We start from the raw sequence: 17,849 nt of genomic DNA on the forward strand, positions 1-17,849 counted from the left end.
AATTTAGTCTATGTTGTAATTTCCTAAAAAAAATAGAAATATAATAAAATATGCTTTTATTTTATTTCATTTCATTTCTAAGTAATTGGTAATGAATAATTTCCTTAGTAACATGCATTTGTCTGTCGTAATCACTTGTTTCTATATTAATCAAATATTATTGTTACGTAAATTCATATACCATATTTATATTTCGTACTTGTAATTGCATTTTACTGTTAAACAAAGGATTTGTTGCTTTCAAATTCTTCATCATTTTATTTCAGAAAATTTAAATATGGCTTAGCAATATGACTATTGCCACTGTTGTTGCAGGACAATTGTTAGAAAGTTGCTATTTGCCTGCTTTTGTGTATGAGATAATAAAACTGCTACCGATTAATTAGGCAATGACTGCCTTGTTGGGTATCTAAAATATTATCTATTTTTGATAATAGATATCAATATATTGATATCTATTATCAAAAAGTTGCGTTTATTATTTAAAAAAAAAAAACCAATACCTTGAAATGAAGTCATCTACTTTGAACAGCTACTTTAATCTAGACGCAAACAAGCCGCTTTCCTCTGACAGCTGTTCAAGTAACTTTAAACTGTATTTCGATAATTTTCAAAGGGAACAAAATTCAAATTTACAGTATTATTTATCTTTGAGCACTCCGGGACGCAAAACAAGCCAAAGAATAAACTTCGGAACGAAAACAGTTCTTTATCAATGGCAAACGTGAACAGAAAGTGACGCCATGCGTTAAAAAATCCCACTTTCGAACACAACAACAACAACAACAACATTCTATAGCGAATCGCTTGGAAAGTTGAATTTTCTTCAGAAGTCTGAAATTTGCACAAATCTTATTTCGTATTTTAAACAGTAGATCAATGTACTACGCTGAGTTTCTGAGTTTCTTCTCAGTTTTTATTTTGTTTTTCGTAATCGATTTTTGTTTAGAAGAAATGCTTTCGTAAATAGCTTTTTTTTTCGTAGTGATTTTTTTGAGAAATGTGCAGGAAGTTTTCGGTCGTTTCTCTTCAACAACCACTTAAAAACGAACAAAATCTTTCCTTAAACATAAAATAGAGAAAGTGTAGCGCAGTAATCTGTTCATTATGCAGCAGCATTCATTAAGTTGAGTAGTCACCGAATCAGTCTAAGTAAAAGTCTTAATATGATTAAGTCCAGAAATTATTTAAAATTTCTTTCTATCGGATCAGTTATTGAATACGACAAAAGGCGAATTGGCATATCCTCTGAATATTAGACTGTTCTTCATAGGAATAGTATATGCGTGTGTATATACGTGTGGGTGGGTGGCTGCGCGCGCGCATGCACGCGCGTGAAGTTGGAGTTGTACTGAAAAGGGAATCTGGACAGTTTCTGTTCTTGTTTTAACAGGCCCAACAGTAAAGAGGTTGATGATGTTTGCCACTTTCGTTATCAAAGTGATCCGAAATACCTGTTAACCAGATATGGAGCTGAAACGGCACTTTTAAGATCGCACAACCGAAGATTTTTGTATGTGGCTGAACGAGGCTCTACTGGAGGGCAAAATAAAAGATGAGAAGTGAGAAAAATATATATATAAAATTCATTATTTGCTTATAGGATAGAAAATAGCGGAATAATTGTCGTCAGTGAATTACAGTGGCGATGAATTTATGTGACTTTAAGAAAGAATTAGTTAGAGTTGGAGGATATGTTAATTCGAATTTGTGTATAGTGATTATCTAATGTGATATTCAAGGCAGTGAAGAGCAATATTGTAAATAGTAAAAAGAAATGAAGAAGAACGAAAATAAGTTAAACTAGGCTACCTACTTGAATATTTTACTCTAGAACTTTGTTTGCTTACTCTTGGGTGAGGATTAAAACAAGAATACAGTTTCTTGTTAACTACAAGTATATAATGCACATATCAAATACAAGCGTATAGTGCATTTAATAACCAAATAAAAAAAATCCTACTCTTGCATTTTGATATAAGAGCACAAGAACGCATAGAATTAAAAGCCATACACTGGAATTATAGCGTATTAAACCAAACCAAACTATGTCAAATTTTACTGAATTCCCATTCGAACAAAACGTAAAATAGTACTTCGATTCCTTGATTCCAGTGTGCTTTCATCTGTTCTCATTTTATTACTGATGATGCCATTTTTGGGTAACTCAATAGCTATGATGAGAACAGATGAAAACACCACAAATAATCAAGAAATCGTGGTATTAATGCATTTTGGTTTGGAAGATTTAAGTTCAAATGCTGCTGATTAAACTTATATTTCTAATGTTCGTAAAATGATAAGAGACTCTTTTGCTGTTTAACCTTTTCACTCGAAGGTGAGTTGGTTAATATTATGCCGAGGCAGAGTTTTTTTTTTTTTCCTTTCCTCAAATTAAACTGGCCTAAGAATACATGTAATTTACAAAACTTTCAGATTATTGCGATAAGATTAACTATATCATAGCATTAATTAGTTTGGTATAGAAATCCAAGTTCCTTAGCAGACAGATTATTGAGTCTAAAACCTAACTGGAAGGTGAATGAGGTAATGTTGTAACGGCGGATAGTCCCTCGCGTTGGATACTGAGATTCTATGGAGGCGTCATGTAATAATACAGAGATCAGGAAATGCGTGGAGTATGCGATTTAGAGTTCATAAAATTTCAAAAATGTGTCATCATAGATTACCATATCACATATAACTTCGAGCAATTATAGCACAACTGAGAATAACCGTGGCCGTCATAAAACGATGAAAAGTTCAGGTTGGAAAAAAACGAAAGAAAACAACCACGCAGAAAACATAAACTGAGAGCAATGCTATTGAAGAATGCTGAAAAGATGTATGCATTCCGTAAATTAGTGAATTCTCTTAATGAATTATCAATCAGTAATTTCTACCAAAACATTAATTATTCTATTCCATAACGTTAGTCAAACGTCAATCATCGGAAACAGTGCTTGCGCAATGGCATGAGATGCATAATATAGAGCTCTCTGCTTGCGCAGTATTAAGTGACAAATCACTATAAATTCCCGTCAAATCATATTGACTTGTATGGATATGCTAGTCGTTATAGTTGTGATGTTATATTTTTGAAGATATTCTCTTATAGATCCTTTATCCGACATCCGAAAAAATGAACACAAAGATTGTATTCTAGGCCGTTTTCGTATGGAAACAACGAATTGAGTAACAACATGACAGCACATGATGTTATATTAGTAACCCGCTTCATACACAAGTGGAGAAGATTTTCCTGTCGGAAACACGGGTTTTTCATCACACAATATGGCCAAACTAAACCTGCCAGAATAATACATGCAGGCAATATTGCAGTGGCTTCATAGGTCGGCCATCGCTCATAGCATGATGTTATCAAACTGAAAGAGACATGTCGAATTGGATTGAAGAGGTGGAAAAGATTAGACTGGTCAACACAGTTCCTACCTAAACCCTACAGGACATAAGGGGAAAGAGTAAGAATATTAGATGATCTGCAGACAATTCCCATTTCACTACAAGTACCGGCTGCCACTTTTGTAGAAAAATTAGCCAAAATTCGTGTCTTCAACAACATTCAGAAACGTACCTATACACGTTTCTGAGATCAGTAATTTCCGCTGTTGTCTTAATGGTGGATTAAGATTTGAAAAAAAAAATGGTTTGTTAAGCACTGGAACGTACAAAGAATTTTTTCAGTGTAGTGTATGTCAGCCGGCTACAAAATTGGGAAACTGAAGCCAGCCTCTTAGCATGACATCCCGAAGTTTTTTCGGGAAGAACGGATTTCGGGATGTCATGTAAACTAGTATAATAAGGGAATAGTCGCAATCATGAAACAAGTGCATTGTGTAATTACATTCTTGTATAGTGACTACTCGTTATCACAATAGTTATGCGCACAATTGGAGTGCAATTATATTTGTAGTTGGACAATTGTATCGATACTTTTGTTTTCCTTATTTAAATTTGAGCCAAACAGTCATTTTAATATTAGAGATTACTAGAGATCTGACTAATCTGACTATCAGATTTCATCTGAGGAGAGCGAAATTATATTATTATCGTTTAGAATGGTTTTGTCAAAATAAACGGTCCGATTACTGACATTCGTCCTTGAATTAGGACTGAAAATGAGTCTCATAAAGTTTGCCTAAAATCAAATTTACATTGAAATTCTTATCGTTCTTCGAATATAATAATAGTATTATATAAATCTTCATTTGGAAATTGTCAGTTGTCTATATGATTGTTCAGAGATAAGAAAAAAGTGATGACGTTAATCCTTGTGGAACTTCCCTCAAGTTACTCTTGCCGTGCAAGCTTCTCATCCTGAAGAGACACAGCGAATCCATTAACCTCAAAAGGAGTTACCGATTATGCAGGCTGGTTTAGGTGCAATGCATCATATCCACGTTTGTGTGGAATGGATATTGCCCTGCATTGATTGGTTTAGGATAAAGCTGGCAATGGATGATATCAGCTCTATTCTATCAGTTACCAACCAACACTTTCAAAAAATAAACATTTTTTAAAGATACTGTAACTTGCAAACCAGTATCGAAAGAACATTTATAAAGGTGTTTTTTTTTTTTTTTTCAATTGAATAAGTTAGCCTGTCTTATACGGAGATGGAAGGGGTCCGGAAACTCGAATTTTTCAGCCGGCCAGAATAATTTTCGCGATTTACAGATGTAATAATACATTAGCGCCGTAGTCTTATCTGGCCGTAATTAATTCAAACAACCAAACCAGGTAGTCATTTTTGTCGTCACTTTGCAATTTTCTTCACCGAACTACACTTCACTCTTACTAGGTATCAGACTGACTCGATGTCATTTGTACTTCCGAAATGCATCAACCGGTATACACTGCCTCAAATTGACATTCACATAATAATATTTATCAAAAATATTAGCTTTGTGAAAACCGCACGAAAAAAAAAAAAAAAAAAGAAAGAAAGTTGTCGTCTGTTATAATTGCAATAGCAAAAAATTTTAAATTATAGATTTATACTTGTCAATATATATATATATATATATATATATATATATATATATATATATATATATATATAATGTGTGTGTGTGTGTGTGTGTGTGTGTGTGCGTGCGTGCGTGTGTGTGTGTGTGTGTGTGTGTGTGTGTGTGTGTGTGTGTGTGTGTGTGTGTGTGTGTGTGTGTGTGTGTGTGTGTGTGTGTGTGTGTGTTAGCAATACATTATCATGCGTTCTGTGCAGATTCTTAGATAAGCAAAATAATGAAGGATACAAATTGTCAACCAGGTCACATCGCTACGGAACAATTGCATCGTGTCTGAAGCATGGATTATTTCCCAGTAGTCTCAGGTGTAAGTTATTCCCTTAGGAGTTGGATAATCATGTGTGTAGAATTTCATAGTTTGTCTTGTCTGCCTGCTGGCCGAAACGAAATTTCAAGAACTTCGTGTTCCAACATTGTGGAAGAATTATAACGAGAATTTGACTCCCACGAGTCTGCAGTGGTAAATTTTCTCCGTTTCCAGTGAAATGGATACATATATTTCGGGCGAATGTTTCTCTTGGAACCTAAAAGTATAATAATAATATTAATAATAATGGTTTGGCTATTACTTGTTTGACATTTATTATTTATTCCAACTGATTTTATCTAAATGTCTTTTAGCAATTAAAACAGAGCGAGAAATTTTGAGTACGTTAATCTCAAAGTTCACAAGAATAATAAATATGGGGAATTACACCACATTCTTTCGAGAAATATCGGAAACTGTGAGCTTTGAAAGAAGAAGAAGATGCAGAGAGACAACTGAACAGTGAGTACAAATGTGATAATGACTTATGTGTTTTATAAAATGTTGCTTTTATATTTGACTGATATCAACATTGTTATGTTATTAACGACTGAATACGTGATGCTTAAAGGAATTGCATTTTTTAATATAAAAACTCGCTTTACCACTATTCAAATTTGAATTCAAGCGAAACTTTTGCTGTGAAGTGATTTGGATGCTATATATGTCGTGCATAAATTTGAATATATAGTGTGTATTAAAGTTGAATTTGTTTCGCAGATTCTCTAGTAATCCACTTACAATGCTGACAGAACAATATATTTCGCTGCATAAAATTAGACAGTTTATTTGATTTGAATTAAGAAATTATAATGCGATTATTGCCTTGATTATGCTACATATGTTTATACATTCATGTTCAGCTAACTATTTTTTATTATTAATTTTAAAAACTGAATAAGTTTTCTTTATGTGGAAAATGGTTTTCTTTAAACAGTAGTCCTTGCTGCCCTTGATAGTACATCAATTTTACTTTCCTGCCTGCAATAAATCCTAGAAACCTAATACCTAGTCTCCAGTAGTGAGGTAAAACACTGAACCTCATGTAAAGAATTTTAAAGACCCGTTGAGAAATGAATAGTATCACCAGTATCTTTTTATGACATTAAGAATATCATAAAACGACTACCAGACCAGTCTGAAAGTGGTGTCGTCTGTTGATGTTTAGATATTCACACGCACTGCCTCAAAGAAATCTATTTCAACCAGGACAGTAATTTTTATGAACACATAAAAACCTTGGCGGTGTAGTCGCTACTCATGACATTGCTCGTAAAATCTCTTTTTTTTTTAATGCAAACTGTAAACGTTTGTCTTAGATTATAGTTGTAAGAAACTAAACCGTTTGTTTTATTTTACGAATGACATATTGTTGATGTTTTTCATAGCGTACATAACACGGGACGTATTCATCTCCTTTCAGAAGTTAAAATATCAATCATTTTAAAAGTAGAAATTGAGCAGACAAATCCCCTGCCTTTTCTAAATATTCTGTAACAAAATAGCAACATAACAAATTGAACTTTACAATGCTCTGTAAACATACCCGTACAGATTAATACAACTTTGTTGGCTCGAACCACTATCTGGCCCATTAAGTATACGTAATGAGAACTGAAAAATTGCTCGAAAGAACACACTAGCAACGCGGCTTTATGAAATCACTTAAATTTCATATAATCTACCTTTATTAAAATGGCTATAGCTGAAATTGAATAAGAGCATTTATCTGACATGTGGAATTTGAAGAATGCCACCTGTCGGATAAAGAAAACCAGCTAATGAAATTAAGAACGGACTTCTTTGGGTTTGCATGAGCTGATTTTGTAGTTGTATGATAGGTGAATCTCGGCTTCGGATGCGTTAGTGCAGTTAATTTGCCTTGATGTTGTCTAAAAAAATGAACTGCACTAATGCTAAGAGAGTGCAGTAACTATTGCAAATACTGACGCGATTGAATGAGGTTTTACTAAATAAAATCTTATGGTGGTAGGTAATCCGAGTGAAACAGCGATTTGGTTTAGTGGATTCTAAAAATAGCAAACTGTAGTGAACTGCATGAAACGAATAACTGTGCTTTGTTTAAAAAAATATTTAATAATATTAGTAACGGTCATGGTAGTAAGAGCCGCCGTGGCCCAGTAGGTTTCCAGGGAGCCCTTTGGTTGGAAAGAGCAGAGTTCGAATCTAGTCAGTTAAATGTGAGATAACCTGTCTCATATGAAAGTGGAAGTGTTTTTTTCTCTCCGAGACGGTTCTTCGTCCCTCAAAACTGACAAACCGGTTCTGTGAACACACACAGATCCACAGACTTAGAATATTATAAGGCATAAAAGCAGATAAGTGTAGATGAGTTCGACAGAATTTTGGTTTTTCTTGCTAAATACCCTGAGTATTCCCTGAACTGTTTCAGAGAATTCGATAATTAGTCTTAGTTTACATATTTAGAAAAACATCAGAGAAAGAATGAAGCAAATGTTCTGATATCAGAAGGTACAGAATGTAAACCTGCAGTTTCAGAAATTGTGATAATTGTATTGTCTTAAAGAAAAAGCAGCAGACTTACTTCGTATAGCTCTGGCATTAAAAAACCATCAGTGATTTATTTTTATATAACCAAAATTGAATTCTTGTTTGATTTTCTCTTCTCTTCCAAACTATTCAAATCAGATCCGGTTGTTCTATATTTAATTTATTAGCAATGACATTCTGTTTTGAATTACCTTAAATCTATAGTGGCTATAGTAGTAGCCGGTGTTCTCTCTGCTATACACTGATATAAATATTTGTATAACACGCAAGCCTAGGTAAGGCTAAATAAGGCTGAACGTAGGAAGAAATTCCCAAGCACATCAAATCAGTACTCAAGAAAATATCAGTACACTTGAATTATTTTACCTCGTTGTTATGCTAGAATTCTCAGATTATGACTATTACATTTAAAAAATCATTACATAAAAATCAGTACAGCATTGCATTTCTGAAAATTCTGGAACAATTTTCTTAATGCAATATTCTAAACAACATCCTATTTTACTATTGCTGTTAATTTCATTTACAAGTGATCTTTTCTTGGCTAAAATCGTCAAGACCGATTTTCTCCTCTGCATACCTATGTGGATAATACTTAGCATATAATGCTCTCGTGTGTATAGTATATTCGGTCAATTAGATGGTTAAATGACCATGGAAGCTTATAAATTGCTCAGGTACTGCCAAGATTAAGATTAAATATTTACTATTGGTCCCATGCTGACTATTATAACAGTTTTGATATACGCTAGAAACAGAGATTATCTTAAAGTAACGAACTACTATACTGTGCACTACAAGTGCATATATCCTAGCCGTTTAGTTTCTGTCATCTATAAATTTGATCCAATGGGATACAATAAATTTTATGCTGTTCCTAAATATCAAACTATCTCTCATATTGATTCAGGCCGCAGCTTAGTTATTCTGCAAGGAAATTTTGTAGACTACAGAAAAAATAAATGAAAAGAGAGAGAGAGAGAGAAAGTTTCGTAAAATGCTCAGCAAATTTTATGACAGTGTTTTTAAGCATCATGTAATACTTCTAATAAAAAAATCAGAGTAGGTTAACGGAACTCAGAAATGGGGAAAAACGACCCTTTCTCCTGACGAAGACTTATTCAGCTTCGTATAAATAAATTAGAAAATATTTGTTGTTCCGAACCAGATATTTTCCACTCGGTGTAGGCTCGAACTCAATATATATATGATATTACAGTGCGTTATTTCATATTATTGCTATTGTGAACGCGTATTTTTATCTGTGAGCACGGTCCTTTCTGTGTGGCTGCGTAGTGAACGGTTGATCGTAGTTATTTTTCTTGCTTTTTTCAAGCTAGTGGATACAGAGTAAGTAATGGACAAACTAAATAATCATTTCAGGAATAGAAAAATTAATGAGGTAAAAAGATCTTTATTTTCTAATGATTTAGATAAAACTAACAAGGTAAATAAGTTTTCATTTCTTAACGAATAATTCGTAACTATTCTAAGCTGAAAAAAATTCTAGCAATTATTGTCTATTGTATTGTCTCTCTGTCATGATTCCGAATTTCATGTTTCAGTTTCGGCCTGGCGTTTCATCGGTCTACCTCTGTTTCTTCAATCTTTTGGTTTGTAGCTCATCATTTGTTTGGGTATTCTATCATATGCCATTCGTTCTGGATGCTCTTTCTATTTGGTTCTACATTTTTGTATGGTTTCTGTTATTGGTGTTTAGTTTAGTTCTCTCAGTTTGTCTTCATGTTTCCTTTTATCTGGTCATCTATAACCTGCTGTTTTTCTCATTCTTTTCTTATTTCTTTCTGTTATTGTCCATGCTTCATTGCCATACAATAATGTTGATTTTGATAAAATATTATACATTCTTAGTCTGATTTTTGCAACTATTGCGGTCCTTAATATTTTGTTTATTATTTCATTTACTTTGGAGAATTTGTTAATTTTGTTAGAAATTCCAAATCGTAATTGTAACTTAATTTATAGCCAAATAATTAAACTTCTTGACTTTCTAGATTATTTTATCGTCTATTATTACTTTAGCTCTATTACTACTATTAATTACTATTTTAGCGTTTCGTTTGTAATGTGCTAGAGAGGAAAATACCTAGATGGCAGAAAGAAGCAATGATAACCATAATCCCAAAGATAGGCGATCTCTCTAAACTTGAAATTATTGGAAATGTGTTTAATCTACTGTCATTATCTGAAAATTTGATGTAAAAGTTTTATAAATAGGATTGAAAATGAAATATACCATATATTAAGGCATAAGCAAGTTGGTTTAGAACCGATGGAGGTACTACTGTACATCATATAAAGTATAGAATATAGAACTTTCTTATACTTAGGTAGTTTTATTGATTTTGACAGTATGGACAGAGACAGTATGCACATTATGGATAATTATTAAAAGCTATGGAAATGCTGATAAATATGTGAAAATAATAAAAGAAATTAAATAAATAGATAAAATAAAAGCTGTATTATTGCATAGCAAATCACGCCAGGAAAGCGGTTGGAGATAAGGACTGGTGTAAGACAGAATTGCGTAATGTCCGAACTACACTTTAACATAATCATTGATTAGATTATGAAAAAGGCTGCAAGTATATAAGGGGAGGAATAAAATCGAATCTCGCAACACATCACAGTTAGAAGATGTAGGTCTTGCAAATGAAACAGCCTTAATATCATCAAAACACACTAATATACAAGCAAAATCAGAAGAAATCAAAAAAGTTGAACAACCGAAAAAGCTGGAATAGTAAAATAAATATAAATAAAGCAAAAAATTCTTAAAATGAGTAACAAATGCCAGAAAGGAATTAAAATTGACCAGCATACAGTAGAAGAAGTTAAGAATTTTACATACTTGGGAGAAAGAAATTATAGATACCGATGGCGAATCTGAGAGGATATTACTGAAAAAATAGACAAAAGCAGATAGTGCTTTCAGAAAATTAAATAATAATCAGAACTTATTGGTTATCATAATAAAACCAAATAATGATTTTCTATACTAATTTTCAGAGCCTTGTTGTGTGAATCGAAGATATCGAAGCTGACAATGAAACAGGAAATCAAACTAAATAGTTTTCGAAACAAATCGTTTGCATAGCTTATGAAAATATTTTGACTACAACGTATAACGCATGATAAGTTATATAAACAGAAAAAGTATTGTCAGTGAAATAAAAAAAAATGCAGATGGAAGTGAATCGGCTGTGTGTTGAAAAGGAACAAAGGAGAAATTCCAATTTGGTAGTTTTGATATGGATTCGGAATGAAAAGGAGGAGGACCTAAACCAACTTGGCAGATGATGACAGAAAGAGAAAGAGAAGTAGCTGGTTTGGAGAGCTGGAGGGAAGAAGAATTATTCATAAAACACAGGGAATAACTACAGAAAATAGATCTCGGTCTTTAGTGCGGAGCACAAAAAGGATAGGCAATAGGCAGGTCTGCTTCCTTTTCTTTTCTCTCATAGTCAGACTCACACACATACACTTTAAACTAGACGTTCAAAAAAAAAAAAACTAAACTATTATTTCTTTAAATTGTTATTTGTGAAATATTATAAGTCCTACCTGAAATTAAAAATATAGTTTTTTTATATAAAATGATAACCTCTTCCAAATATTTTGCTCGATTCTTGTACGATCCCAAGACAGACGTGATGTTATTCTAAAATAACTTTGTTGAACTTCTGCTGTTTCTGAAAACAGAAGTGCAGTTTCGAAAGTGTGTTGTTAACAATATATATGGCAGTACATTGATGCTCTGTGTACATCTCACTGTTGTGAAAGATTTCATTTCCAACATTTCACATGTTGATCTGTTTTTTCCAAGACACCCAGACGCTTGCATTAGATAATTTAGTAATTTCTTACCAAGAGAGTAATGTTGGAAATAATCATGGAATGGAATATCCTTCCAAACAAAGGATAGTCCCACGTATCCATTTAAAGAAAATCATTTTTCTCCTTTGACTTTTTCTGGACAAACAAAGCAAAAATTTACCCTCCAGCGTGTTTTTGGAGATCACACACATCCACTCTGGGACCCCATACGATTTTTCATGATCAATTGTGTGCTTTGGCGCGGAAGTGGCGGTACTTAGCTTGCGCAGCGCACAGCTCAGTCACAGTAGCTCTGCAGTCTCTGGTTGCCATGGTGAGGAGAGGTTTCTTCTCTGACTATACTTACCCGTCACTACGCTCTACCTGTTCGCTCGAGAACGCGGGAGCGCACCCACTTTCCCAGATGCAGAACTGAGGAAGATTTTATGTGGTGTACACGTGCCAGGATGCCCCTGCTCAGCTCTTGCTGCTGTTGGAAATCGGTAAAGACAGGAAGCTTTGCATGCGGTGTGTACACCCTGGTAAGTGACTGACTTTTTATGTCACTGGTTTGTATACAACTCCAGATCGCCTACTAGGGATAGGCTTGCCACGTGCTGATAAGTTGAATTAATCATTTTTAGGCGTCGTACTTAATCTCTGTTTCACTGTATGCTTTATCTTTTCTAGGTGTCGTTCTCTGATTAATGCGTCAAGTATTTACTGTACATCAGCGTTTCATGCTGTTAATTGAGTTATATTTTAATTATTTTAAAATAATACTTATTTTACTTTTCTCTTTGTGGAAACTAAAATTGTACTTCGAATTGTGAATGTACATAAAGAACTTGCATCACTCTGTGAGTAGTTCCTAATATCTGTTAAAACATAATATAGTATAATAAGTGTAAGGTGGCTCTGATTGCATTAGTTATATCTTATTAAATACTCAAGCACAAAATATGAGTAATTTTTATTGATGAACTCCGAAACTCCCAATTGCGAAAAAGTTTTATGGGTAGTTTAATGCATTGTCACATTAAACTAATAATAATGCGTACCCGACCTCCTACCAACAGGTCGCGATTCGAATCCCGCTGTGGACATGGATGTTATTGTCTTTAAGTGGAAGATGAATTTCATCGCCCATTGTGTGAGACTACTACCGCACCGCTTATTGGAGGCCTGAAATGGCTGAAAAAGTTTCATATTTGGTCTCTAAGTATTTCGGGACTATGTGAAAATAAATATAAACTTACAAAAATATATAAAATTGATAAAAATGGAAAGAAAATCCTCAACCCACCTACTGTACAAATGCACTATAGGTTTAGTAAACCTTTCCTAGTGGTAACCACATAAAACATTCAAAAAATTAAATTAAATTAATACGACTATGTAGAATAAGAAATCAGTCAAACTAATAAAATATTTGAGTCGAGACGTAACTTTTCGGAATCGTCAAATTGATTCTGTCAAGTTAATGATATATAATGTATCTGGACGTCCTTTAACAGCAGCAAGCTGTTTATAAATAAATTTATCCAAATGAGATTTTGATGTTATGAACAGAGACAATTTTTCATAACGAATTTATCGAAACTTGAATAATATTGGAATGACATCTAATAATTTGTTATATGCCGGATGATTATGTAAAAGAATTAAGTTTTCCATTAGTGCGTATTTAAATTTCTTTTAACAGGAACATGGAGTAGTAATAAATAAATTATAACTACATTCAACTTATTTTTTTTAATAATTAGTGTCAGCACATAATGTTTAGTGATCACTACTTGAAAACCTTATAAATTCCTCTGGTCGTAGAAGGAATTTGAACTCACGTCTTTCCAACAGAATAGCAAAGGATGTGGCATCTTTTGCGAGTGTTCTTGGGATGCACTTTTTAAATAAAGAGGTAATGGATTGCCACATGTTGAAATTACGTATATGCACTTTGGTTGGTACGACCAGTATTTGGATGCTGTTTAGGAAGCTTTTTGCATTTGAGCAGTGAACAGTTACATTTCTTTATAAGAAATTTTTAGCCGAAGATGAGTTTCCATCTATTTTTCTACCAGAAAGTCGTTATTTTTTTACTTCCACAAAACGAATAAACTGACCCAAAAAAAACACGTACATTTGATACATACATACACTTCATCATGACAGCACTGTCCTCAGCGGTAATTCTCATCGATTCCAGTTTTTTGCCATGGGTAGAAAGAATGCGTCGCTAACGTGTGTTTATCCCTTTTTGAAATTTAAGCGCTGTGCTATGAATTAGTGCAAAAAAACTGCATTAAGAGAATTTCATTGTTCAGTGCAATATTGCTTATGAGACCATAATCTGTTCTTTAGAGCAAGATTATTAAGTTGCCTATCTCTTGATCCTTTATACCTTACGTGAATTAGATTAATATAAAAATATACCACAATTAAATTATCAAAAAATTATAAGACTTATTTTATTACTGCACAATATTGTTAATATTATAACTAATATATACTACATATAGCGGTTAACGCTGTACTCGGCATTAACCAAGAAGAAACAAAACTCTTGGACATATTAACAAGAGACACGAATGAGTGAATGAATAATTGTGAAAGATAGCAATGCTATCTTTCTCAAGTATTGTACTCTCCTCTTCTTCCTCTTGTTATTATTTTGCATTCCTTTACGGATTTCAGACTTCGGATAAGCAAGAGGAGCGAGTTTGTCGTGGTTCTAGTGTTCCAAATAGAACGCACATAAGAACAAGAAGTGCAACGACAATATAATCTGGAAAATAATGATAATTAAAGTTTTGCGGTACCGATTTTTGACTGTTGGTCCAGTGCGAAGGCTTTTGGTTTATATTTACAGTCACACGATATGTTTCTGTACATACCATGGAGCCGACTGCCACTGGTATACTGCTGTGCATCTGCCTCAGTAAGAATAGGTTCGCTTATGATTCTGATAGTATGCTTTTAAAGGCTGGTTTTAACGTTTTTCTCGACTCTCGTTGCTATCCTTCCTGTTAATTATGTTTAAACATGATTAAATCACGTCTCACAGTTAATGTCTAAAAATTCATGGATTAATTCGTGCAGATGTGGATTCCATCCACATCTGCTCTAAGTAGAATAGCTGTGTTTCTTGAGAGAAATCATTGTTGTTGCACATGGTCACAACTACTCCTTCAGTCCGAGGGGGGGGAACAGAGCGGAAAGAATAAATGAGACTACAAATCTTATTATCTCAAAGACAATCAAACAAACAACTACTGGGGAAAGGAAAGGAATTACAGCCCGTTATTCAATTCAGTATCGATTCTAGGATATTTAAAGATAAACGCCATCACCCAAGTCAGTACTTGTAATTCGTTGCTGTGGTTTAAATCACTTGTTGTCAGCACATCTGGGAGAAAATACAAATGAAGTACTTAATACCACGCTTAAATTACGCAGAATTTATTCGATTGCTTAGCTCTGATTTTGTTTTTGTGCAGAAGTTCACTGCGATTTAATGCTATGATGTTTCTGATTCTTTACAGAATTAATGAATGTCGAGAATTCCTAGGAATCGTGTTCTATTCAGTTGTTAAGTGATTATTTATTTAACAGACAGACAGAAACGAGTGTCTAATTTCTATTAAATCCCTGCCCAGACACAGTTGTTCATTTTGCGTGTCGACGTTAGGTAAAATGTTTGTTCAACTTGATAGCAGCGTGATGTGGACCTATCTCAACTCGATAACATTTTCAACCTTCAGTTCATAATTCAAATACCACTTGCTGTTCATTTTTAAATGGCTTAAGGTGGTAGATGAATTTCATCGCACTTTGTGAGACTATCATCCTACTTATCGAAGGGCAACGCTCTTAAGCATTTCCGTGTAGCCGAAGCAGACTGTTCCGGATTACCAAGAAAGGTTTACGACCTTTCTTGGATCGAGGGATTGACATTACAAAGACTCAAATTTTGATATAGTATATGCACATTATGATCTTCCTTCAGCTCCAATTGTAGAAGATAGAATGCCGAAGTGATGCTAAGTTTTTCTCCTGTGAAATGCATGTGCAGCTCCACACACATTTGTGTATTAGGCAAAAAATTATTTAAAGTGATGTTGTGATTACAATGCATGATGCCATATCGGAAAGAAATACGTATTTAATGCGACATTTAATTTTCGTTAAACGTTAGTCTACATAGTTAACTCATACTCCTAATTGTAGACTAATCATGTATTGTAATCCATACATGTCAAAATCCAAACGCATTGTTTGCATTGAAAACAACTCTTGAAATAAAAATATTTCTCTTTTCAAGAAAGATAAAAAAACGTGTTTATACTATGCTCAGAGATATCCTTTTTGTAGTAATGGGTATGGCTACACACGAAGCGTGTTCAAAAAAAGACCGATCTTTTTAAATAGCGCGCCAACCAGCACCGAGAGTGCGCTGCGACTACTGAGCAAACCTAACGGCAGGTTTTGACAACAAACTGCCATTTTCCCCGTTCTGCTATGAGCATTAGTCGTAGAGTTACATCTTCTGAGAGCATGTGCACAAGCTATTCGTCGGATTAGTGAAAAAGTGACAATGAGAGAGCTTTCATTAAGAACATTTTTAAGAACATGATAACAGGAGATGAGACAAAAGTTTATGACTATGATGTTGAAACCAAGATGCATTCGTCGCAGTGGGTGGGAAAGGGTGTCTCCTCGACCAAAAATAGCACGGATGAGTCTGTCAAAGATCAAGGTGATGTTGGTTGTGTTTTTTGATTGGAAATGAATTGTGAATTATGAATTTGTACCACGTGGTCAGATGGTAAACAATGAGTTGTACCAGGAAGTTTTAGCAGCCCACTTGAGGGATGCTGTGCGCAGGAAGAGGCCTGAATTGTGGGAAAACCAGACTTGGGTTGCACGACAATGCTCATCCGTAGTTATATGACAAAACATCAGGAAATTCAGGAAAATGCGATAAGAAAACTGCTCGCCATCACAGAAAGGGCGTTCCAGAAAGCATTCCAATAATGGAAGAAACGTTGGGAACGGTGTATCGCCAGTAGAGGGGACTACTTAGAAGTGTACAGTGCTTAAAATTTGTAAAATGGGCAATAAAGTCTTTATAGCAAAAGTTCGGTCTTTTTTTGAACACACCTTGTATATCGCAACCACAATTTACTGCTATACTGTCTTGCAGTATAGCAGTAAAATGGACCTTCCTGAAAAGTCTAGTGACTTTCGACGTAGCACTACCATAGGATAACTACCTTTGCAACAAGTCAGTTCGGGAAATTTCTGCCATACAACAGCTTCCCCGATCAACTGTAAGTGATATTATTCACTGTATCACTGATTGCTCCTAGGTATTCACCTAGGAGCAATCACAGCCCAATCGCGACTTGTACATAAAATCATAGAGCGGGACTGCCGAGTGATGAATCTTTTGGTTGCGAAGAAAGGTTCAAATAAAAACATTCGCTTTCCAGTTCCGAAGTTCCTCTGCAAGCAACGCCAGCACCAAAACTGTTTGTCGGGAACTCAAGAATGTGGATTTCCATGGCCACGCAGCGGCACAAAAGCCTGACAGCAACAAGGAAGACACTACTGAGTGTCGGATGGAGTGGTGTAAAGTTCGCTGCCATTGGACCGTGGAGCACTGGAAACGAATTCTCAAAGTCGGGAACCAGCTTCACAATCTGACACTCCGAGGGCGGATCTAAGTTTTGCCGATGACATGAAAACGCAACTTGCCCGAATATGCTGTGCTAATTGTGAAGTTTGGTGGAAGAGGCATCATGGTCTGGGGCTGTTTTTAATGGTTCGGGCTGGATACCCCGATTCTAGCGACGGGAAATCTTTACGCTGCAGTCTGTGCCATTCTAGACAACTCTGCTTTCAACTTTATAGCAATAGTTTGGTGAAAGCCCTTTCCTGTATCAATATCACAATGCATCTGTCTACAATACGAGGAATGTACAGGAATGCCTTGATGAGATGAGTTTGAACCCCCATCGAACATATGTGGATTGAATGGGGTCGCTGATTGCGGCCACCCAATCGCCTTCCATCAGTATACCAACCTCACTCTATGTAAAAGAATGGAAGGTAATTACCAT

The 17,849-nt window shown here is 34.7% G+C and overlaps 1 protein-coding gene across 2 annotated transcripts in view; it reads left to right on the plus strand.

The window, feature by feature from the left end:
* Positions 1-12,133: 12,133 nt before the first annotated feature.
* The window catches only part of LOC150104717 (uncharacterized), a 218,458-nt gene continuing 212,742 nt past the window's right edge, over positions 12,134-17,849 (plus strand). For both annotated transcript variants that reach the window (XM_090395894.1, XM_090395895.1), the window contains exon 1: positions 12,134-12,269. In XM_090395894.1, coding sequence (XP_090252020.1) covers positions 12,174-12,269 — 96 coding nt within the window. In that variant the 5' untranslated portion in view covers positions 12,134-12,173. The remainder of the gene's footprint in view (positions 12,270-17,849) is intronic.

Source organism: Typopeltis vanoorti, chromosome 7, assembly GCF_054136105.1.
Source record: "Typopeltis vanoorti isolate ZY-2024b chromosome 7, IOZ_Tvanoo_1.0, whole genome shotgun sequence".
Taxonomy (NCBI): domain Eukaryota; kingdom Metazoa; phylum Arthropoda; class Arachnida; order Uropygi; family Thelyphonidae; genus Typopeltis; species Typopeltis vanoorti.